This window comes from Diuraphis noxia, unplaced genomic scaffold (assembly GCF_037042655.1).
Source record: "Diuraphis noxia isolate RWA-SAM2 unplaced genomic scaffold, SU_Dnox_SAM2 contig0004, whole genome shotgun sequence".
Lineage (NCBI taxonomy): Eukaryota > Metazoa > Arthropoda > Insecta > Hemiptera > Aphididae > Diuraphis > Diuraphis noxia.
The window spans coordinates 13,917,562-13,942,247 of NW_028301714.1; the positions used below are offsets into that span (position 1 = coordinate 13,917,562).

The window sequence follows — 24,686 nt, forward strand, 5'->3', positions numbered from 1 at the left end:
AACAGCCTCGGACGAATAATAATTTTAATACATGCAAATATGCAATGCAAATAAAAGCCAAACATTTTCTTTGTCAAGTATATTGTAATGAAATATTGGTCCAATGTTCATTTTCTTATAGATTGGTAAAATAGTAACTAGTATTATTATATAATATTAATTATTAAATTTATTGTATTTGACCAGGCATGCCGAAATCAAAGTATTAAATGGCCAGTGGGCCAAATATATTGAAAAACATACTTTGAGGGCCACACATAAAAAGTTAAAAAATTTCTTATTCGATTAGTTTATCAGAAGATAAGACAGTATAATAATGTAATCAAGTAAAGGTAAGCCATTCTTTAGGAATCTAAGATAGTTGTAATATAGCATTAATATTTTTCATTTTTTTTATTATATTATTTTGTGTTCTTGTTCATTAATATGGGTATCTAGCCGCGAGCCACATGTTTGACATGCCTATATTATATAGACATATGCTCATATGCATTTAGTACCATAAATTAATGTTATATCACTGACTAAATTAAACTAGAACATTAGTTAATAATTAAAAATAATACTCGTATTTATAACAATATTTAAGTTTTTATTTTAATTCTTTTAACACTTTATCATTTATCAGACAAGATAGAATGATATTCTTATTCTATGGAGTAGAGACGATACAATCAATTAGTCAACGTAGTTACCTATAAACTATCTTAGTAGCGAGATAGTTTATGGTAGTAACAAACAGTTGCCACCATAGGAAGCCACGTGTAAGGGCCTTACATATAATTACTAGTTACTATTGTCTATCAGTAATTAGTAACTAATTAGTAATTACCAATAATACCAATCAGTCGGACGAATAGATAGACATTAGACGGATTCGGCTCCGGCAGTGATAACTGATAGTGCTATACTCTCCGGCGACCGACGGTGGCCAATGGGAGCTCGCGAAATTATCGCGAAACGCGGCACGACTACACTCTGTCCTTATCAGTTATCAGTATCTAACTGCGGAGCGGCGGCGGCCCAGACGTCCTCTCCAGCCCACCACGCAACGGCGCTCCTGTGTCTAGACTCCAGAGATAGATACGTACACTACGCGCACCACACACACACACATACACACGAATGACTCGTCGCGCGCGCACGCACCGTACACTATACACATTACACAAATTATTATATTATATCACATTTAAGTACATTGTACATTAGTACGTACGTGTATTAGTATTATACTTGGCTATGGTACATTGGTATAGTCACACACACAGTAACAGGCAACATGTACGTTAGTATGTATACACCTCCCGTGTTTTAACTTTTAAATACGCATAGGCGAATTTCAGGTGTCTTCTGTAGTTCTGTGTCTGATGAGTTTTTCTTCGACGACTGTCCCGTCGTCGAGAGCTCGGTGTACTGTCAACTGTGTATTATTACAATAATAACGATAAATTGCAGTTATTGTCGCAAACATTGATATTATTATTTATTATGATTTTGTCCCATACTCACTGGTCGTCGTTTAAATAAAACGACAATTATTAGTGATATAATAAACAGGTATATTTATATGTAATCAAGTATATTTATTATTTATATATAATATAATATATACCCATCACCCACTCAGTTTAACACGAATGCATACGATCAGATTTTTTTAAACGAGACGTTCGATAGTTTGTCAATGACGGTCGCCTCACTGACAGTCTATCGGTGTCGTGTTTCCGGTCCACCGAGATGACATGTTAATTTCACTCTACTCGATGCTACTGACATGCCAGTTTGGAAGCATTTGAATCGTAAAATGCACTCTAATAAATCTAGAGGTGAGTCAGTTTAATGTCTACCCTACAATTTAAGCTCAACCCCTTGCAAACTAATGTAAATGTTTTCTAGGACGAAACGATTTTGAAGACGAAGCTGTTCAATTGGATCTGGTGTCTAGTAAGAAAAAATTCAAATTGATTATGTTATTATGTAAGCAATCATCTTAATACAGTAACTATGTTTATGTTTACAGAACCTAGAGAATCACTTAAAAAGATATTCTCTAGTTTAATCCAAACACAAGGTTTTAACGACAGTAAAAAGTTGTGTTTATTGAATGCACTCGTCAAAATATTATCAACAGGCTCATGTGAAAATAGAAATGAAGTGTTGGGTTTCTCTACATTTGAAATAATGTGTTGGTGAGTAATATAAATAAATTATGTTTAATTTAGGCATTTTTGTTAGTAGGGCAATTTCATCTGTTAAAACACCTTAACTCAATTGAAATGTTTTTATTTCATTAATTATATATATATGTTATCATTCTGGTTGCAGCCTTACGCCGAGTTTGTTAAGTGATAGTTCTGATGTTCGAGCGGCTGGATTAAGAGCAATACGTCATTGTATCAAAAAACCAGAAGATATAACTTCTCTTGTACGTTTACGTTTAACAATACTTATATGCAGGTAAATGTTAATTTTTTTTAAATTATACTTAATTATTTGTGTTAATTGATATTTTATTATTTTTTTTTTTAATTAAGGAGTTTGGAACTATTGCTTGATAATGAAAGTGAACGTCTACAAGCATTAAGGATCATTCGTAAATCATGCACTGTCTGTCCTCAACAATTTCCCAATGCATTCACTCATACTTTGTCAGCTATTGCAATGTGTTCACATGGGCCTTCCAAAGATCAACTACACAGGGCTTGTGTGGCTACTTTATGTGAACTATGTACATTTTTAATTCAATATTTGTTAATTATGTAATATGTTTATGTTTTTATATTTTTTTTTATAAATTTACTAGGTTTATTGAATCCTCAAGCATTTGTAGTTGGTTGTGGATTAAAAGCCTTACGCCATGTTCTGATAACATCTGAACTACCTTTGAGAATGGCAGAATGTGTCTTGGGAACATTGCTTTGGATGTTAAATAATCCAGATACAAGAAAATTAGTATCATTTGATTTTAGTCAACTTGCTTCACATTTTACTGATTTTAATCCGATTTCTAAGTAAGTCATTTTTCGACTATTATTTTAATTATATATGCTTAATACTATCATTAATTGCTAGGCCAAACGATAAAAATTCATATGGTGAAACTGCTCATGGGACACTAGTATCCCTATTACGTTCTTGGATTGGAGTGTTGTATTTTTGTGATCCTTCAGGAGACCACTCAAAAAGTGGCTTATCATCCATTGTACGCGCTTTGCATGTTAAAAATTCCTCTACTAGGGTGAGTCATAATTTTGTCTGTTTATATTGTAACACAATTGACTGAATGTACTATGTAATTTGTACATTATTTAGATTGCTATCATTAATTTACTTCGAGAAATCCTTGGATTTTGCCCTGCTGAATGGGTAGACGATGTGGACACTGCTATAGAATCAGTCAATCCTTACAAGTATCGAGAACAATTTGGTTTAAACAGTGGATACATATATACAGAAGCAATGGATCTTATTCCTAGTCTGAGTAGTAAAAGGTGAGTTTTGTTATTTTACTATATTGTGTATGTATATAATATATATACATTATATTATATCAATGATTACTTGACAAAAGGCGATAAGCAGCAAATATCAAGGTTTTCAGGAGAGCGAAATAACGGTTTTTATATAACTTATGCTATTTACATTGGGGCCTCAGAAATGTCGCTTGTATCCTAAATTTAAAAATTCAATAATTCATTATAAATTGGTCACACTGATATTATACTAGTGACACATTATGATACATTTAAATCTCCAACCATCTACAACAAAAAATGTCACTTATTCCCTTTTGTCGTCCAATGATCGACATTTGAACAAATAAATTTACAATTATTCCCCTAAAAAATTGAGTTTTATGGAAGTTTTGTTCTTTATCATTATTAAGATAGGACATTTCAGTTATCTGAAGTTATTAGCCATGATGTTTAGTTTTCAGGGTATTGTAATCTTTGCACAGACGCATTTTACATCTTTAAGGGTTCAAATATACATATATTACAATGTCTAATTTTTACAATATGATTTGAAAACCAAACATTCTGTAATCCAAATACACAGAGGATCAAATGCCATTATCATAACCATTTCTGTGATCAACACGTCCATAAAATCATTGTTTTTGGCAGGGATGAAACGTCTGTTTACCATATATATGTTTCGATGATTTTTAGAACATTTTAATAGTGACTTTTTTAATTTGTTTTATGAAGTCAATTTTGTATTGTAAATAACTGTTAAACACCTAATATTGCTATGCTTGAACATTTTGTTGTGTTTTTGTTAAATCTATTTGATAATTATTTTTACATATATTATTCTAGGGTTAATTTAGTTCACTTGCCTCAATCTATTTTAGTAAGTTGTTTGTTGGAACTTAAACTTGATGAAGCTCTTGTTCAAGTTATACTTACATCCGACAATGTTTTATCTGTTCAGTCCACAATCCTTCTCGGTAAGTTTAATCAGTATTAATTAATTAATTAATTAATTAATATGAAATAAAAATAATAGTTTTTGTTTGTATTTATATTTTAGGAGAATTCCTTCATTTAGCTGATAGCATAGTCCCAACTAATATTAAGCCAGCTCTATCTGATCTAGTAGCCTATGCTTTAGAAGGTCGACCGTCATCTAAATGTATCAACTACAGCACTTCAGTTGAGGAATATGATCAAGTATTATGTTCATCTGAAGATCGCTTAATATTTGATCCAGTCAAAACTGTCCATCCTGAAAAGTCTGAAATATTTATATTAGATGATGTAAAAAAATGTAATGCCATGGCAGCTATTTCTGCTTTAGCTAAGTTGTACAAAATATTAAATCATGATCCTACTCCAGCTACTATTGGCTTGTACCATGCAATGAATTTATTTGGTCCAAAAGTTAGTATGCTAAGGTATGTCACTCATAAAAAACAGTTAAAACATAAAGGAGCCCAAGCTGTAATGACTAAAGAATGTGAAGACTTTGTCAAAGAATCTGGGGTTTTAATTGTTAAAGAAGCAGTAGCTTGGAAATGGGATCCTATACGTTCTGCTCTCAAGGTAAACATCATATAAATCTTTTTATTATTTTATCAGTTTGTTATTTAGGTGTTATTTATTTCAGACAAGAATTAAAGGTGTAAATAAATTAGATGATATGTGTTACAATTTATTTATACAGAGATTAATTGAGTATTTTCAACCATCATCAAAAATGTATGGAGATGTTGAACTTAGACCAGAAGTTCTTCCATTAAATTTATTTACATTAGCGTTATTTGATTTAGTTGATGATTTAATGGATGCTCCTTATGTAAGAAATTTAATTCTAAAGTCTCATATGTTTTGTATTTGTTTAATTTAATTATTATTATTATTTTTTTTTTTTGCAGGAAAGTGGAGAAACTTTTTTAAATATTCTATTGACTGACATTCATTTGCAATTAGAAGCATTAACGTCTTCCAATTATTCTTATAGTTGCTATTTGAATCCACAACGTTTAGCTATTACATTAAGTCAACATTATTTTTTAATGCTCGGTAGGGTGAGTTCTACTGAAAGAGGACGGTATTGTTTAGATAAAACCAAAATTTTTCCTTTGTAAGTAAATATTTATACATTTATAATTAGTTATACTATAAATATTCATCATTGAGCATACTATTATGTTTATTGTTAAATTTGCTCAGGGCTAGGTTCAGATAAAATATAATTGTTGAAAAACATTTTTAAGTTCCTCCTTTGTTTATTATTTTATTAATAATCAAATACTTTTAAATTTTTTAGACTGTTGAATATTGCTGTGAATACTCATTTATGTTGTTATGTTAAGCTTATTGTTTCCTGCTTAGATTACACGACTGATTCATTTCCAAGGTAATATTATGTTTTATTGTAAAAGTTAGATTTATGGTTTATCTTGAATAACTTTAGTCTGTTTAACGAAAGAAAGGGACCAAGTTTCGACAAAAAACAGTCATTCTCGTGCATTTCCACGCTGCACTGCCCGTAGTATCTCCTCCTACTTAACATGCTCAATGGTTCAGTATCTACTTGTATGTCAGTTTACTTCGCGAAACGGTACCTTTCTTTCGTGAGACAGATTATATATGTGCTATATTCAAATTTAAATATTTAATCGAATAAATGTATGTTCAATTTTTTATTTAGAGTGTTATTAGGCCGAGTTCTTTCCTGTTCCCAACAGAAATCTCGGTTGTATGCAACTCGTTTCTTACGTATACTTCTAAGATTTAATGCTCATCGTGCAGAAGATGTAGTTGCAACTGGTTTTTGGATACTGGAATTGCTCATATCACAAACTGCAGATGATAACCCTGTAGTATCTATAGCTGCTTTGGATGCTCTAGATGAAGCTTGTGATCATTATGTATGATGAAAAATATAATAATTTTAAAAAAGTGAATACATTTTAAATTAGTTAATTTAATTTAATTGTTTTTACTAGGAATATTTAAAAATGTTAATTGGATTAAGACCAAATATTCTCCAGCTAGGAGACCGAGGATTGCTTTTACTTGTACGATTTTTATCAGATACTGCTGGGTACAAATACTTGTCAGAATCTAGTTTCGTTTCAAATCAGTTGCACAATTGGGGAACCCATTTTAATTTAAGGTGGTATATAATTTAATTATAGTTTAGTTTAAAAGTAATTTTTTTATCAATTTTTGGCGTATCCTATTTTCTAGGTATGTATTAATAGTTGAAGGGGAATTACATGATCAATTAACTCTTCATCAACGTCATGAAGATGGACACTATAAAACCAGGCTCACAAGTGACATGTCAAGAAATCGAATTCCAAGTATTTGTTTACCACCTCATCTTTATTCTCAAATAGCTGTACATGAAAACGGATTTCAAGCAGTTGTCAAAGATATTTATTTTCGCAATATAATTCAATTCATACTTAACCTTTTTCAAGAATCTCCTTCTAAAGACCAATTACATTTAAAAGCTGCATTGTGGGCTGTTGGTCATTTTGGTAGTGTACACCAAGGTGCTTGCTATTTGGCTAATAATGGAATTTTACAAGCTGTATGTAAAACTGCAATTTCTTATCCGGTATACTCTGTTCGAGCAACGGCTTTATATGCATTGGCTTTGATTAGTTCTAATCGAGCTGGAGCTGCTCACCTTAGAAATGCAGGTTGGAATGTTCTATATAGGGTATATTTGGAAGATGAGTTCTATAAAATTAAAGATAAACGAGCAGATACCAATTTAACATCTACTCCTTCTGATAGTTCTCAAGTAAGTATTAATTAAAAAACATTTAAAAAAAAAAAATTTATAAAAATTTGTTTTGTAGGGCCTTGTTAGTGATTGGGTAGATGATACTGCTTGGGATCCAAGTACTCAAGGTTCTGGGAAAAAAAAATGGTCCACTTTGCCTGCAAACTGTGCATCATGGTCCCGTCATCAATCTCATATAAGGAGTTTGAGTGACAGTAAGACAACTGATGGTAGTCTGCAGTTGGAACAAGCCAGCTCCCCGCCTGAAAATCTGTTAGTATTTTATTGTATTGAAAATATAATACTATAATTTTCAAAAATGTATATTTTTCAGGTATACTAGTTACCGGCTAAGGTCTGATAGTAGTTGTACAGTAGACAGTAGTACCAGTGGAGTCAGTTCGGGTGAATCTGGACTTGGTACACGCTATGCAGACCACAGTTTTTACCAGTGAGTTTATTCAAATTATATTTTTATAAATTTTAAATTTTATATATATTTTTTAATCTATTTAGTGACAGATATCAAACATTAAGTCCAATACCTAGTTCCAGTTCCTTGTCTACTATTCCTATTCAAACATTTTCAAAAATGTCCACAGTACCAGAAGGTAATTTCAATGGGTCAATAAAATATTAAACAAAAAATTAAATAAATATTTTTTTTTTTTATGTTGAAGGTTCTAAATTGCCAAGAAGAAATTCTTTTGGATATAGAACATTAAAAATGATACAGAAAGGTATGAGTCGGAAAAATTCCAGAAGTATGACAATACAGCATCAGTCATCTGCAGCAGATATGTTTGATATGTTGGCTGATCAAGAAATGGACAGAATGTCTCCTTTAATCCGACCTAGAGAATTTAGGCAATCACTAAATACAAATTATTCACAGTAAGTAAATATTAATTATAGATGGTAATATTATTTTTGAGGCGTTGGGTTAATAATAGGCACTTAGACAGTCTCATTAAAATTTATAAACATTTAAGTATGTTTAAACCAGGCTGACTTTAACATTAATTGAACATATTTTATTTAAGAATATTTGAAAATGCGGGGAGTTACTACCATGAATTTTTATGATAGGTTGGCTAGTTAGTAATACACTAATAACTAATAAGTGACTAGGGATGCGTCAAATTAAAAATATGTGCATTAAACAAATTTGCTGTGTCAAAAAATTGATGATAACAAAATAACATAATTCTCTTCTTTTTTTTAAAGTAAGAATTAAGGAATACAAACCAAAAAAATAGATTGAGCTATATTAGCAACATTAGCAACATTTATTCATTAGGATCGCATTTATAAAAATTTGTTTTCCCAAGGCGCGTCAATGGCTTAAACCACATTTAATCAAATTGTCAGTTACAACCAACAAAATCAGCTAATATTATAAATATGTCTTGTCTTCTACAGTGATATTTCTTTTAGGCTTAGAATTGCTTCAAGAAAGATAAATGGAATTTACCTATTGATAACATTATTAAATTATTTACCGGTTCACAGTAACTATACAGAATGTATCCAGCTATGTTCAGAATAAGTCTGCATTGTATCTGGTTATATTATTTTTATTTATTTTCTCTTCCCTTCCCTTCCCTTCCTTCTAAGCATCATTTGATTTAATTTTAAATATATGTCTAAAACTTAACATCATTTTCATTATTTATGTAATATTCAATTTAAATAACTGTGTTTGGCTTTTAGATTTGATCGAGAATCAGAGAAGTCTTCTCCTTCATCAAACAAAGGTTGCCATTATATTAAAAAAGGTAATGTTTGAATTAGATATTGTAATGAACTATTTTGTATTAGGTTGGTATTTATTTTTTATAGATCAATATAATGAGATATGTTATGGCGGTATCGCTTTACCATTTGATCTTGGATTGATTTTTTCTAATATAGAAAAAGAAACTGAATCTGTTCCTACTCCTGACTATGAAGATTCATCTTGTTTCAAATATTTATCAACTGGTAAGTGAACATTTTATTTGTTTTGTATGTTTCAAATTCAAACTTTGAGAAATCAAAATTTTTTAGAAAAGATTTTGCATCTGTAAAAATAAAAAGAATTGAAATAAAATTAATCGATTTATGTAGGAAAAGCCATTTAAGAAAAAAACATATTATTTGTACAATAAAATGAAACAAAATAGTTTTGAATCTTTTTAATGATAAAAGATATTTATGTAAACAGTTGGTTAATCCTCTTGTACTCTTTTCTTATCTTCTAAAAATCTTATAATCTTTCGTTGTGGAAACTTGTTTGAAGTTTCTGGTTTTTTTTTTTTTTTTGGGGGGGGGGGGGGAAATTAATTAATGAATGAAAATAAAAAAAAATAGATGGCCCTAAACATTTGTTAAAATATTAAATAATTTGTATAGAAAGTTAATGAAAACATGAAAAAATAAAAAACAAATGGAATTTGTATTCAAAAGTTCCTAAATTTTAGGGAATTTTAGTTTTAAAAATTCAGTGAAAACTGTCTACTCTCGGTTTAAAAAAAAAAAATGTACATTGTTAAAAACCCCTGAAGTTTTTTAACACAACGAAAAATAAATGAAAATGTATAGTGAATATTTATAGTCTGGTGAATGAAAAGTGGCCGCTGGCAATATGATAGGAACCTTTTTTTTTTCGATAAGCCATGGGTTCTCAAAGTGAATCACATAAAATACGATTAATAATGATTAATAATTCAAAATGCGTGCGCTTTTTTCCATAATTTTACGGTACAATGATGAAAATTCACCGCTAGGTGTGTGGGCATCAGCGGCCACTTTTCATTCACCAGACTATAATTATTTAAATACATTGATTTTATATTATTTTAATTAGGTTCGGAAGTGCTCAGTACCGATGATTCAGATACCGAAGAGGTTATAGCTGATCCATTACCCATTAGACGACAACGAAGTCACAACCGTTCTTTGTGTATGCTATGTTCAGTTAACGATCATGTCAATCGATCTGCAACGCGTAATCGTAAAGTATCGTCTAGTTCCCTTAGACGATGTCGAACTGGTAATAATAAAATATTTTTTTAATTTTTATTTTCATAATGTCATAATCTTAACCCAATATTACTGTTTTAGAGACTGAAAGTAGTTATGGTATGGGAGTTGAAGGAGAAAGTCCAATATTATTGCCATGGCAACACAATAAGTCTTCATGCCTCCATGAAGCTTCAGGTTTTGGTACAGGGAGCAATGAAAGTGGTGCTAGTTCTGATATCAGTAGTAAGTGTAACATCTTAACCTTAAATATGTTGTATTTCAATTTTCTATTATTCTGTAAATGTAAGCAAGTATAAATCTAAATTTGAATCTACTTAAAACAAAAATTAAAAAAAAATTGTTTGAATAAGCTAGTATCAAAACACACATTGAATTTAAATGTATAATGTTTATACTATATTCAAAATTATATTTTGATTAGGTCTGGCACAGAGGTCAACTTTAGCTGATCGAATTACCAAGAGCCGTTCGGCATTGCGGCGAGATATTTTAAAACTTGTTGAACAATTACCAAATCCTGTTTTGTATAAAATGTCTACCCAGAGCCTTTTACAGTATGTATTTTTAATTTCCTTATAAGTATATTTTATGATAAAGTGTAAACACTTTTATTTTATTAACATGTGCATTTTTTTTTTAATGTTTTAAACAGAATGAAACAAATGTATGGTGACTTGTTTCATGATATATGTGTTTATTCAGATGTTTGTAATTTATTAGCCAATCATCATTATCACATTCAAGCTAGACGTTATATGCATGAACTGTTTTTGGATGCACCATTCAAGGAGGTAAATATTTAATAATATATAATATTGATTAATTTATGACACTATCCATTGCTTTAATTTATTTTATTTTAATAGCTATACGATGAACCGGCCACAATACTTGGCCGTCAGAGTCCACTTGAAATATTAAGTACAAATTGTATAAGTAATGATGAGGTAGAAAAAATTCATGGGGAAAGTGAACTTGAAGTAATCATGGAAGCTGAGTTGGAACATAAGAGGCGGTCTACAGAAGTCACAACAGAATTGAAACCGACTACAACTTTAATTAGACAACGTAAACAGACAGTGTATGATTCTTCTAGTCAACGATCACAAGAATAATTAGTAGAAAAATGTAATAGCAGGTATTTAAAAAAAAAAAAAATGTTTTGTTTTGTTTTAATTTATATTGTTTTGTTTCCTTAAAAATATTAATATATATATTTACATGTATCTATATATTAAAAAATATATATATTTATAAATATTTACAAAATTGTATTAATTTAAGTTGGTATTTAACAATAATAAACATAATGCAAGTGTGCAAGTCACAAATGATAATAATAGTATATTAGTACAAAAATTGGGAAAGAAACTTCAAACAAATGATTGTGTATTGATCTTTTACCTACATCTTATACTGCGTGGAATTCATTACATTGTCCACTCCACTAAGAATCGTCTCATAAACGTCGTTTTTCAATGTATGTGTAGTCAACATTAGTAGCCACTAGCTGCGTATATTATATTCCAGACCAGCCAGCACTTCATAATTGATTCATTTTGGCACTATGGGTATAAGCCACAGTATAATTGTACAAATATATTAAGATATTATGTTGGACTGTCTGAGTAGAGAGTAGAAAAAAAACATCATTTGAAATGCTTTGACAGGGAACTGCCTTCCGGCACAATGTTGTATCTACGGCTTCACCGGACCCAAGTCGACTCAAATGGTGGCGGTTTGGGGAAGGATGGAGGGGGGGGGGGTTATGAGCCTCGATCACTCCCTGAACTTGGCTTTGACGTAGGACGGCAGCGGGGCAACGTACAACAGGATGTTGAACACGGCCGCGGCCACCGGGAACACGAAGCTGGCGACTAGGTTGATCTGTGGGTCGGCCACCGTAGCCGGGTACCGCTCGTTGACGTAAGAAGCTCCGTCCTGGTACCGGCACTCAAACGGCTCGGCCGCGGGTTTGGAGCAGTTCTGAGACGCGTCTTGCCACAACCCGTTGTACTGCTGGCGGCCGTCGAAAGCCTGAGCCGTCAGATAAGCTCCGACGTACCTGGTCTGCGTGGCGTAAGTCACCCACGACAGCCATTCCGACATGCCCCGGTAAGATCTATACGGAAAGAGAATAATAATAATTATTCTCATAATGGTCGACACGAAGACGCTCGAGGTTAAATGTTTAATATTAAAATATTGTTTTGCGACGTACCACTTGAGCGCCGCGCGGATAGGAACATGGATATTATACATTCAGATAATAATGTTTGGTGACGATGATAATATTTTTTATTTTTTGGGAGATTGGCCTGACACTTATTTATCGAAAAAAGTATGGTATTATGTGACTATTAACAGTTATCAACTCTATGAAGTCTCCGTCCCCGAAAATCGCATTGAATAACGAACAACTTTTAATGAATCATTGTTCTGTACTGCGGAGTCATCTCCCAAATTGTGCCTATTTTGTCATGTTACTCTCTTAAATGAAATTAAAGCTTTAGATTATTATTAATTGTTTGAGTGTGGAACAAAATACGGTTTTTGTAGGTATCTACAAGTTTGTGCAAATTACATGATTCCCTTTTATCTAGTTTTATGTGTTAATTATTACCTTAAAAAGTGGCGCAAATTACTTTCTGGTGGTTTTTAGCGTGAATTTCATACGTCCTATTAATCCTATTGATCGACCGTCAACAGTCGCGTGGCTATTTATAATTATTTGATTTAGGGCTGCGCGGTTATTTTATGTAATCGATTATTTTGCATGCGTTATAATTATTATAAATAATTGATGCAATCAAAATTCAATTTTAGTCGAAAATCGATTATTTTATTACAATTTCAGTTAATAGTAATAACATAATTGATTAAAATATCTACATATCGATTAATTTATGGGCATAAAATATGTAATCACGCAGCCTTGTTTATGATACAACTTACCTCAGCATCCCGCTGCCCAGCACGATCATGACACTGAAGATGTATATGCAAAACACGCTAGTGTTGTAAGGGTTCCTGGATATGGCCATCACGGCGACGACCAGCTGTTCGGCGAACAGGTAGCAACTCAACAACACGGCTGCGAAAAGACTCAATTCCGTCCAGTCGTTGAACTTCATCAGACTTAAAAAAACAATAATCAATCAAATTGAAAATCCCTACAAAATAATATAATATTATCGGCTCCTTTTATAAAAAAAAAGTCAAATCGATTCGTCTGGTACAATTTTTCTTTTGAAAGTGGTTGTGTGGGGATGAGGGAGATTTTTATAAACACCGGCTAACTTTAAGGAATTTATATAAACCGTGTTCTCGTACTGCACTGAAATAGGGATAGCAGATGAACCAACAGTTCAGCAGTTGGTGTAAATTTAGAAGGACATTAAACGGCACGATGGCCAAAATATTTTACGAGATGCTGTATGTTAAACATGTGGTATGTGTAGTTCGGATCAAATATGATCAGCTTTTGTAGAATAACGGTTCGTGCTTATATTCTCACTAGTTATCGATTTTATAAGGGTTTAGCTGCAACTATATTAAATCAACAAAACCCTTTTTTTATGATATTAGTTTATATGTATAGTAAACTATTAAAATACCAATTAGGTTAGTTGTGACGTTAAACGATATACACAAAAAAATGTAACTCACTTATTGAGAATTCCGATTTTTATGGAATTTTTGGGTTGTCGGATACTTTAATTGTAAGGGAAGTAATACTAACGCAATTCTTCTTTCCTCAATCAAGGATATCACATAAATAAACGTAAACGTAATTAACATTTAACGTGTGTTAATTAGCTGAATTGGTGTAAAAAATCTAACTCATATAATAAAGCTTTTATAAAGCTACTATTATTTTAAATAGTCGTACTGAGTAGATATTCGACTTATCTGCCTGTAATATACTACACATGCAATATTATAAAATATTCGTTGAGTAGGTAATATCCGGTACTTACTGGTACAGTATAGCCGACGATCCGGAGACGGTGAGAAAAGCTAGTGGTAACGAGAAAGTGAAATAACTGATGAGGAAAAGTGGTCCGTTGTAAGTACCATCTTGGTTTTCCTGATAGTATCGTGTCCTGTGAGGAGCGTCTGAAATCATGAAAACGTACACTATATCTATATACATTATCCGTACTACGTAATCATTAAACATAATATTGTACATGTGGGACTGGATTGTATAATATAATTAATATATATTTTCATGTCATTATTATTATGATTCACTTTTACCGTGGTTAAAAATATTTTAAGATATATCTATCTTGTATTTACCTGATAATTATATTTTTATAATTGGACTCGCCGCGGTCCGAGACCGTTACGCGTAGCGCGCCCGTGTTTAATATTTTAATTATTATTCTTATTTATATTTTTATCGTCAAATCCATGACGTTGACACTCCTCATAATGCAAAATATATAATAGTATACATATATATGGTGTTAGGTTATACACTACACGATTATGAATACACTGGTTCACTGCTACTTTACTAGTTATTTTAGTTAGCATGGGTACTAATAGCAGCGGTTCGTTTCTATAGAAAGTGTTGTGGTATTCCTCGTTCGCGGTGTCGTGTCATGTTAATTACCTATATCTAAATGTCAAACCGGACATGATTTTCTTTTTCTTTTTTATTTTATTAGACATATTATACTAGGTTAGTCCATTATAGGACTTACAATTTTTATAGAGTAATTAAATGAGAAAATTGACTGAAATAAGCAAGTGTGGTATACTATTATAAATATTTATTTTTTCATATAGCCCTGCAGAATAACAACCTGCAGGTTACACGATTAAAACGATTATCACGACACCGACGACTTTTGAGACGGTGAGAGCGGTTATTAGAAATCGTAATAGAGTATTACATATTATGATATTAGGGGTAGAACATACATTTTTGAGGGGTGAACTTTTACTAAATGGTTCGAAATTTTAATACTTAGGTCTATAGTTCCATACGCGTGTTATAGAAATAATTAACAAACCAAAAGAAGCAGAAGTGATATTGATTGAAAATCTTGTTTTGGGTATGATTTTCTTAAAACATAACATTCAAAGCTTTTTCATATTGCAATCTTTTCATCTTTTGGATGTGCACAGTTTATTGATGATAGCGTTTTAAACTAACATGTCAGGTCAATGACAGTAATTTTTGAAGTTTGGGCATGGATATATTTTGTTCGATAACGATGATAACAATTATAGGTAGGTACCCATATTTCATCTTTATAGTTGAGAAAAACACTATACATAATATGCATTATGATTATTATGAATGATACGGAAAATCATGTTATGTAATGGTTAGGGTAAAATATTATCATTGTATTCGACAAGTGATTTTTCTAAGTGTTTTAAGAATATTTTTAATTATTTTTTATAGGCATTTTGTTTTTTAATCGATATCAGTGTATTTAGGTACCTATATTAAATTAATTATTGATGATATTATTTTTTTTAAATGTATACAATCGATGCATAACCTTAATTTTACAGTCAATTAGATAAGCTACATTGTTAGTTTTAACTCTGTTTTAAATACAAATTCTGTTAATTTTACTTTTTTTTTAAAACTATGTCCAAACATTGAGTTGTATATAAAAATGTATATTATCATAATAATAATATAACCATTTTTTATCTTGGCAAGCAGTCGATCGCATACGTATGAAAAAATGAGTTTTTAGTCTGTGAGTAATTTAATAAGTAATTGTTTTGCTCAAAAACATAGATTTTGATAAATATTTGGTATTTATATTTTAGTCCCGGTCTGACCAACGTGTTATTTTTCATTAATATAACACAAACATAAATTCATTAGCAATATAGTTACCTATACCGACTATACCTAATATGCATTGGGACATCAGTCATAAGTTCATAACGCCTATACGTCTGAAAATCTTCAAAATCGTGCAATAAAAAAATATAAATTAATTAGAGTTTGACGATTTTATGACGATTGTTCCAATAATTTTTAACTGCTTTGAAATTGACTTCCTCGATATTCCAATGAGTAATGTAATTTAATTACTAAGAAGTATAGACTATATAGAGGTAACTATTAATATAAATATATCCTGATTTTCGTCTTCAGCAATATACCTACTTACAAATTTCGCAATAACAATGGGCCAGCGAGTGAATCACCAATAGAGAAAAAATTAAGATATAAGTTGATTGTATTTACATAATATGTATCATATTATGTATATTTTATACGGTATAGGTAATAGATATAATTTACACGATAATATTTTTCTGTATTGTTGGGCCTTGGGAGAATGGGATATCTTTCTTATATTATTTTTCGTCGTAAATTAAGCTTTTGAAACATTTGATATTTCGTCATCGTTTCCTTACATTGTTGTATCTATAGTACTTCTGTTATATCGTTACTCATTATTGTATAATATTTACTTACAGGTGTACGCTGTAGTGAATATGGAAGTCAAATACGTTGTCGTTATACAGGTCAACAGCAGACCACTGCGGGACATGAACGTCGACTGGTAGTCCTAAATAGTATACATGTGAAAACCATCTTTAGTTAGTAGGTACTCTAGTTAATCATCCAGGGGAATGCATTAATGTAAGACTGTCATCAGCTGATTACCTTGATATCGTGGAAAAATACCCAAACCAACAGGAATGCGATGGGCATGGCGATGAGTCGTGCTAACAAGTAGAACAGAGCTTGCCAGGAACATCCGAAAGTGGACGCGAATTGGCGCCTAAAAGAAAAAAAATAGTTTTTAATTAAAGGTTATACCATATACACCGGTATTGAAGCAAAGTAGATATTTTATAGATATATATTGCGCAATGCTGTTGCTTAAGTATTGTATAGATGTTAAGGGCGACAAAAGATTGTATATTTTTGATAACAAAATTTTAATATATTATGATTTATGATGTTAAGCATAAACTGCAGAGTAAACTGTAATAATTAATATATGTGTAATTCACGTTTAATATTTGTATTCGAATTTAATAATAGGCTCAGACGTCCGGTTAATTGTTATTATTTTTTGGTATGTTATTAAATATTGTAGTACCTAGGTATATACAGTCAATACGTTTATGCCGGGTCAATTAAAAGTATATTTTAAGTTCGTAGTGTTCATACCAAGTTGTGTAAGAATATCCCGCGGGAACGTTTTTTTTTTGAGATAATAATTGTGATAGCATATAGCCTACATTTCAGCGGTTGAAATCAGAACAATTCTGTTGACACGACTTGATTTTTTCTTTAAAGAGAATGGTGGTTGCCATTTACAGCAATGTTTTATATTATCATGAGGTGAAATAATAATAAATCTATGACATTATATTATACATAGTAAAGTCACGGGAAAACATTAATAATACGACTGCAGTATGATTGGGTTAGTCTTGTAAATAAATTATAATATTAATTATATATATATATATAATATAGTATATAATGCCAATAAAATCAATTTAGGTATTAATTTTTTATAATATTGCTTATGTAGAAAATTATAATTTTGTTGTAGATCAAAAAACACCACTATATTGGTTGGTTTATTGGTTGTAGGTGTTTAGGTCAATATAGGCGTATATTACCTTCAATCAATTATTATATTTCGAAAGTCATCAGTTGAATATATAAATTTGTTTATTAGGTATATATGTAGGTATCTAAATACGTAAGTAATTTAATTGTAATTTAACTGCACTAGTCTTTAGCAACAATACTATATAAAACGTACAACTGGTAAGTGGATATTTTAATTTTGAAAAATATTTTGAGATATTCAATAGGTATATTATTTTATTATGATTTAGCAACTTGCACAAGTTTAACATAATAATACATTCTAATTTTCCTATACAATTTTTTTCCCGAATATAATATTATACTAGGTAGGTTATAACGCCGGAAAACTGTAGTATATATTACATTGTTACCAAATGCATGAGTACTAAAGAATACACATTTTTCCTCTTTTATCCTGTCGGAAAACTTACGGTAAATATTCTAAATATGCTCTCTTTATAAATGAAAACGTACCTACCTAATGATTTTTTTTGCGACTTGATTTGTTAGAAATGTGTAAATATGTATATATATATATATATATATATATATGGTTATTTATTATGCGGCACGAGTACAAAAATAATAATAATAACAACAACGATAATAGTAATGTTAGTGATACGAAAAAACTAAATTTTATACAGCTCTATATATATAATATGAAATAACTGCAGTTGTAATGTTTTCTTTATAAATACTATTGTTATTGAACACAGGCGTATTATTATTTTTAGGTAAGTATACATAGCACTGCTGCAGAGTGCAGGTATAATACGGTTTTGTTTTGTTTCGGTGTCGTAAAAAACGTAAAATGAGTTGTGATGGCATTGCAAATTTGACGTTCGTTGTTCGACGGAAATAATGGGTCATTGTTGCGAAATCGAGCGAGTCGTGTCTTAAATTTAAAGAAAACCCTATTGGTTTATAACTCGCGGTGTGTAATCGTTTTTTCTCCGAGTGTACGTTAAAAAAATATACAATTATAAATCGTCAATCGCTTGCCGAACCGAAAAACATGTCACATGTTTATATCATATTATTCATATTATTATCTATTATATTATTATTTCTGCTGCGACTTACTGGTACAACGTCATTCCGATTTGTGTGGTCGAAGACCCCTGTGCCGAATATGGATACGGATGTGAGTTGGGTTGGTGGTCACTGGGCGGTGACCCGAGGAGCACAGACATTGCAGATGACTTCCTGTAGGGGGCCCCTTCCATTTTAAACTTCTCCACTAGCGCCACGATTTGTGCATTAGACTCGACAAACCTCTCGCGAGATCGTCGATCCACCGTTGACAAACACACTGTGAACAGATTACGGATGATCGATTGTTCGCTAACTTATACATAATACATAGTAAATTTCGTATAATATTTTATCTTTTTATGTTGTATGACGTAGTGCCATGTCGAAAACCTAAAAATATCATATCCGGTACTGGCACACACATGGTTGTTCAGCTATTGAAGTTTTTTGATAAATCGAATTTTTACATTCAAAAATAAATTATTATAGTTATTATTATTTATAGACACTGGATATGAACGACGACAATTTTTTCTAGATCGCTGACCTCTATACATTAAATTTATCACGTAACTGAATAGAACTCATAACATTCAAAAATGTCCATAAATAATCATCAACTTGGCATATAATTTTGTGAGATATTATGCCTATTTACGTCAATTCGTGTGACATTAACAACGAGATTTTCCCAAGATTATCATGTTAGTATATAGATTTACCTGCGTATTATCTATGGCTTTGTTCAGAATTATGCAAGCACGACTTATACATTGGCGATTAGTTACAGATGTTTTTGCACGGATCTAATATGTTGTCACAAATTATTAACGTACTATGAAAATTTAACTACCTATACGTATTCTTTGAGATCGTTTGAAAAATATTTTCAAACTATAATTTATAATGTAATAAATTATTAACTAATATTGAAAGTAGTAAAATTATGTATTATATATATATATATATATATATATATATATAGTATGCATTTTATTATAATAATATACCTAACATTTCAGATGTTTACATTCACCATGACTAAATAGTAAATAGTAAATAATGATCAAACCTCTTAACTCTAAAAAAAAAATTATAGAATTAGAACAAAGCATCAGAAACCCGAATGATCCCAAATTTCTTTCCATTTTATTCGACTCATCACCACCAGCCTACCGCACTTTAAATACAGTTTTTGAACATATCATACCTAAATTAATAGCTTTTATTTTCATGTCTGATTTATGCAATCTATTAAATACCTTTTTTTTAAAATCTAATGAAATATTTAGGAGGATTTCGAGGGTTTGTGGGTTTATATGAATTTAAACTTAAAAGTTATATAGCCTTATATGTATCTCGATAAATTCAATAAAGGTCATATAAATTATTAAAATAATATATATTATACATCAAGTAAGTATAGCATAAAAATAAAAATTGAAAAATCTTGGAACATTTTATAAATGTATTTGTGTAATGGTCTCTAGAATAGTATCTAAAAGCTCTGGGCCAAAGACAACTTCCTGTTAGAAAATTGCTCAATTCCCAAAGTATAATGTATATACTATTATATATACCTCTGTTTTACATTGTACATACAACTTAATTTATATGTGTTATCTCTCCGATGTGTCCATCTGTCCCTTAATTACCATACTATATGTATATAGGCAGTTACGATTGTTAATATTTACTTTTTTTCAATAATTACGATTATTTGTACTGGGCTATATAATTACAATTGTTGATAATATTAAAACTAAATGATTACTAATTTAACTTATTGGAAATAGATTTTTATATAGATTGTATTACATTATATAGATTCATATTAGCTTAAATTTTATTAAACTATATTTTGAAACTGGGAATGTAGCATTATCTCGCAAAGCGACTTTTCCTAATTTGGATACATGTATTTTTAAATTAAAAGTCTAAATGATATTTAAAAGTTTGACAAAATGTATTTTGTATTTAATTGTGAGACTTGGTATTACCAAGTTGGTAATGCACTAATGCCTTAATATTTTTTTAAGATGCTTTAATTAATTCTTGGAATATAGTGGATTATATAAACTAACAATAATTGTTATCGAATATTAATTAGTTAAAAAATGACTAATTAAAGCCACGGCTCACGAGAGTGTTGGTATTGAGACATTCAACGTCTGTGTACGTAGAGTATATTGTTTTAGTTTTCAGTACTGTACAAGGATTGTAAACACGTATGACGTACAGGGGCGCCTCCAAGGCTCCAAACCTTTGCTATGGGGGGGGGGGGGAATTATAATAATTTAAAAAAAAATTTATTGGTTTAAACAACATAATATTTATCATATAAATACAGTAAGATATTAAAATTTAAAATTTTTATTAATTAATTTAATCATTTTATATTAGGTAAAAATAGTCATAATAAGAATGATAATAATAATAATTTTAAATTTATAAATAGTTTTGTATAAAAAATTCCAAAACTCTTTTATTCTTTTTTTTTAACCAAAAGTCTACGGAATTTTAAAACGCATTTTTTTTGGTAAACATAAAATATATGGCGTTAAAACCATAGAACTTCCTTGCTATATAGCATGTAGTAGGTACTTGACTATATACGATATTATGATATGTGTCGTTCATAGAATAAATCTAATTAGCATCTTAAAATATATGTTTTAAACGTGGTAAATAATTTATTAGTTTAATTAAATGTAAGGTTTAGTTATGCAAGTTGTAGTTAATTCTTTTGTATACTACTATACCTATAGTTAGTATTCTCATAAATCATATTTTGTTCCCTGTTACTGTAAAAGTGTAAAAATAAAATAAAAATTGTTCAGTAAATAGTAGGTACACAGTACACCTATCTTTATTACTGGTCGTTTTTTACGATTGAGTATAATACAGTATAAGCCGTTTAATAATATAGATACATTATAGTTAGGGTATATGCGTTACATTTTCACAATAAATTCGTTGGTTTATTATCAATAAGAATTTGGTGATCGATAGCAGTAACTAACAAGTAAGTAGTAACAAATGAATGTTACTATTAAAACGTGTGGAATCACAATCACGTATTCACATTCTATATATAATTGATGAAATTATATAATTTATACTATATTCTGATAACCTTAGTGACAAAATATTGGATTGAATCTTATTTTATTTTGTAAAGTAAATTATTAAATTCATCTAAATACTAACTCCATTATACTCATACTTAACATGTTCACCCTAGTATTCTTAAGCAGCGACTATTTGACTACTAAAATATAGTTATCCTAACATAGGTACACGTCTTTTGTCTTATTAAAAAATATTTAGATGAAATTCAAATTAGAAACCTGAATATTTTCGGATTTTTATACGTTCCCTTATTACGCATAACATGGCCAATTTTATGTTCAGAATAATTGATTTAACCCTATTATTTTTAATATTTGAGTAAATTTATCAAATGCAATATTGTTATCTAAAAAAAGGTCCCGAGTAATTATTTTTATATTTTAACTAGCTCTGTTATTCTGGTAAACCTCGTAACGAAAATACCATTAGTGGCCTTAGGTTGGGTTAAAGTCTACTTGGTACATACCTACCTAATTAAATATTTCTAGTTGTAAGTCAGTTGTGTAATAATGTTACCAATAATAACTTAGATGATATATATATATATATATATTTTTTTTTGTAGAATAGCTGTTGAAAGTTGAATTTAGTTGTCTAGTTATCAGTCATTATCGGTATAAATCGGATTGAGAAATCCGTGAACAGCTAATTGGAGATGGGATCCAGTGCATATCTGATGTTATTACTTGTATGTAAAATAATGTAATGTTTAAAGCTGTGTTTGAGTCTTAATCAGTCGTTATCAGTGTAAATCAGACAAGGGGAAACATTACAAAAAAGAACTACCTAGTTGGTTGGAATGTCTACTTTGAGAATTTAATAATTAATGAATGATCATTTTAAATTAATTCAACAAAATATTATTGAAGCTTCATTATACGAGTAATTTACTAATTTAGTTTTTAGTAAGTACTCGTATAATATATTTCAATAAAATTTCCCCTTTTATCTACTATTTTTTGCAATATAAGACAACAACCGTGATTAATTTTTATAACATATTTATACCTATACAATTTTAATTTATACTAAAAATAAATTGCATTGGCCATTCACAATAAATAAATAGTTAAATTTATACATAATAACATAATACATAAAAATATGTTATAGTTGAACAATATATTTTACTTACGATAGTACATAAGCGGATTTTCCATTTCTGGACATGGAAAACCAACTGCTCGGAAATAGTCCAACATCATTCTCGTCGGTCCCGCGTAAACCAAGTCACCCAAACACAAGTAAGCAACGCGTTCGAGAAACGGAAAAACATCCGATCTTGGTTTTTCCATAGTTAGTATAACAGCTCGCCCTCTGCGCTTTGCGTGGCTGCTGACCATAGACACGACTAAGTACGTGGTCAACGGATCCAATCCAGCTGTTGGCTCATCCAACAACAATAACACTGTTGTGAACAAAATTTCAAATTATTAATTACTATTTTATATTTATAATTTTATATTAAATATAGAATTTTGTAGGAATAAAGAACAGTTTTTACCTGGATCTTTGACTAATTGCGTCCCGATCACTAGCCGTCTGTACTCGCCTTCGGTCAAAGCCTCTACACTGTGTCTGGCCAATTGACTGAGGGCCAAGTCTGCTAACACTTGTCTGACCCTGGAGTCTTTAACGTAGCCACTGACCTGTGAGCCGATAGATAAGTTAGCTGCGTAGTGTAGCGTTTGCTGTACAGACAATGATGGGACAAGATCAGCTCGATGACCAACATATGCACAACACTGGTTAAACATAGCTTGTGTAAGAGGCCTCCCGTCTAAGAGGATTTGACCGCGAGACAGTCCCTTGCTTCTTCTGGCAATGACTTCTAAAAGTGCTCGTTTACCACTACCTTTATAAAGTTGAATATTAATTTAAATTTAATTGTAATTTATATTATAATATAGCTATATGAGTATTTGGCACCATCTCTGAAACGGTAGCCGGTAGGTAATATAAACAATTACCAAATACCTATAACCTAATAACCTATTATTACTATTGTTTACGTAAACATAGATTAAGAGTAAAGACGTCAGGGCTTTTGAGATAAATTACGTAACAGTTTTATGTTTAAAGAAATAAAACAAAACATTTACTTATTACTTTCCTACAAAACATTTTGTATTTAATTAAAATTCATTAAATACAATATTTTGATCTTATAATATTTTGCTGAAAATTATGTTTTTAATTTGAGCTAATAAATCACAAGAATTTAAATTAAATTACAAGGCGTAAGATGCGTATACTACAATTACATGACTGTAGGAGTTTAAAATGATTTAATAGCATCCCTCACGCCTCTGTTTTTTTTTTACATCAATTAAAGTAGGCGGTATCCGGTGATAATCACAGCAATATAGTTTACCTTTTGACCCCAGTATGGCCATCACTTCGCCAGCTCGTACTTCCAATGTGATATCCTTGAGTATGAGTCCAGTCTGCACGGACCCAAACAACCTTTGGAAACATGAGGCGGGTTCCACTTGGCCCTTGTGGAATACATTGTTCAGCTCTAGAGAATAATCGCCGCCGATCATTTTGGATGGTTTCATCGCAACTGAACGGTGCGCGTCAGCACACAGTTATGTTGCGTGTGCAGCACAAGAACTGCTGGACCGAAACC

General features: G+C 30.7%; 2 protein-coding genes across 4 annotated transcripts; one reads left to right on the forward strand and one right to left on the reverse strand.

The window, feature by feature from the left end:
* Positions 1-1,069: 1,069 nt before the first annotated feature.
* Positions 1,070-11,548, forward strand: rictor (rapamycin-insensitive companion of Tor). Of its 3 annotated transcripts, none has more exons than XM_015524259.2 (28): positions 1,091-1,560; positions 1,631-1,829; positions 1,900-1,947; positions 2,024-2,192; positions 2,329-2,460; positions 2,538-2,731; positions 2,807-3,014; positions 3,076-3,241; positions 3,316-3,494; positions 4,326-4,456; positions 4,540-5,051; positions 5,116-5,304; positions 5,384-5,592; positions 5,779-5,868; positions 6,163-6,382; positions 6,461-6,630; positions 6,705-7,269; positions 7,328-7,524; positions 7,586-7,702; positions 7,768-7,862; positions 7,932-8,145; positions 8,965-9,029; positions 9,094-9,234; positions 10,100-10,285; positions 10,357-10,500; positions 10,700-10,832; positions 10,931-11,069; positions 11,145-11,548. In XM_015524259.2, exons 2-28 carry the CDS (start codon positions 1,778-1,780, stop codon positions 11,391-11,393), a joined length of 4,914 nt encoding a protein of 1,637 aa, XP_015379745.1. In that variant the 5' UTR covers positions 1,091-1,560; positions 1,631-1,777; the 3' UTR covers positions 11,394-11,548. The 3 variants fall into 3 exon arrangements, with proteins under 3 accessions (XP_089083905.1, XP_015379745.1, XP_015379746.1); XM_015524260.2 differs by having other exon boundaries at positions 1,655-1,829; XM_089227779.1 differs by lacking the exons at positions 8,965-9,029; positions 9,094-9,234; positions 10,100-10,285; ... (2 more) ...; positions 10,931-11,069; positions 11,145-11,548 and adding an exon at positions 8,689-8,876 and having other exon boundaries at positions 1,070-1,829.
* Positions 11,439-24,673, reverse strand: LOC107173652 (ATP-binding cassette sub-family G member 5). Its single transcript, XM_015524269.2, has 9 exons — positions 24,429-24,673; positions 23,559-23,909; positions 23,190-23,462; positions 18,971-19,199; positions 16,937-17,054; positions 16,745-16,838; positions 14,259-14,397; positions 13,234-13,416; positions 11,439-12,400 (listed from the first exon to the last, which is right to left on the reverse strand). The coding sequence occupies exons 1-9, from the start codon at positions 24,613-24,615 to the stop codon at positions 12,058-12,060; spliced, it is 1,917 nt and encodes a 638-aa protein (XP_015379755.2). The 5' UTR covers positions 24,616-24,673; the 3' UTR covers positions 11,439-12,057.
* Positions 24,674-24,686: the final 13 nt, after the last annotated feature.

What these genes read in the sequence shown, in the direction of transcription:
- rictor (XM_015524259.2), top strand. Translation starts at nt 1,778, where the DNA reads ATGCCAGTTTGGAAGCATTTGAATCGTAAAATGCACTCTAATAAATCT. An exon ending in ATGAAGCTTGTGATCATTAT is followed by an intron (nt 6,383 to 6,460) that starts GTATGATGAAAA and finishes TGTTTTTACTAG; the next exon opens with GAATATTTAAAAATGTTAAT. An exon ending in CTAAATACAAATTATTCACA is followed by an intron (nt 8,146 to 8,964) that starts GTAAGTAAATAT and finishes TTTGGCTTTTAG; the next exon opens with ATTTGATCGAGAATCAGAGA.
- LOC107173652 (XM_015524269.2), bottom strand. Translation starts at nt 24,615, where the DNA reads ATGAAACCATCCAAAATGATCGGCGGCGATTATTCTCTAGAGCTGAAC. An exon ending in AAATCCGCTTATGTACTATC is followed by an intron (nt 19,200 to 23,189) that starts GTAAGTAAAATA and finishes ATCTGTTCACAG; the next exon opens with TGTGTTTGTCAACGGTGGAT. An exon ending in CTGGGCAGCGGGATGCTGAG is followed by an intron (nt 12,401 to 13,233) that starts GTAAGTTGTATC and finishes CTTTCCGTATAG; the next exon opens with ATCTTACCGGGGCATGTCGG.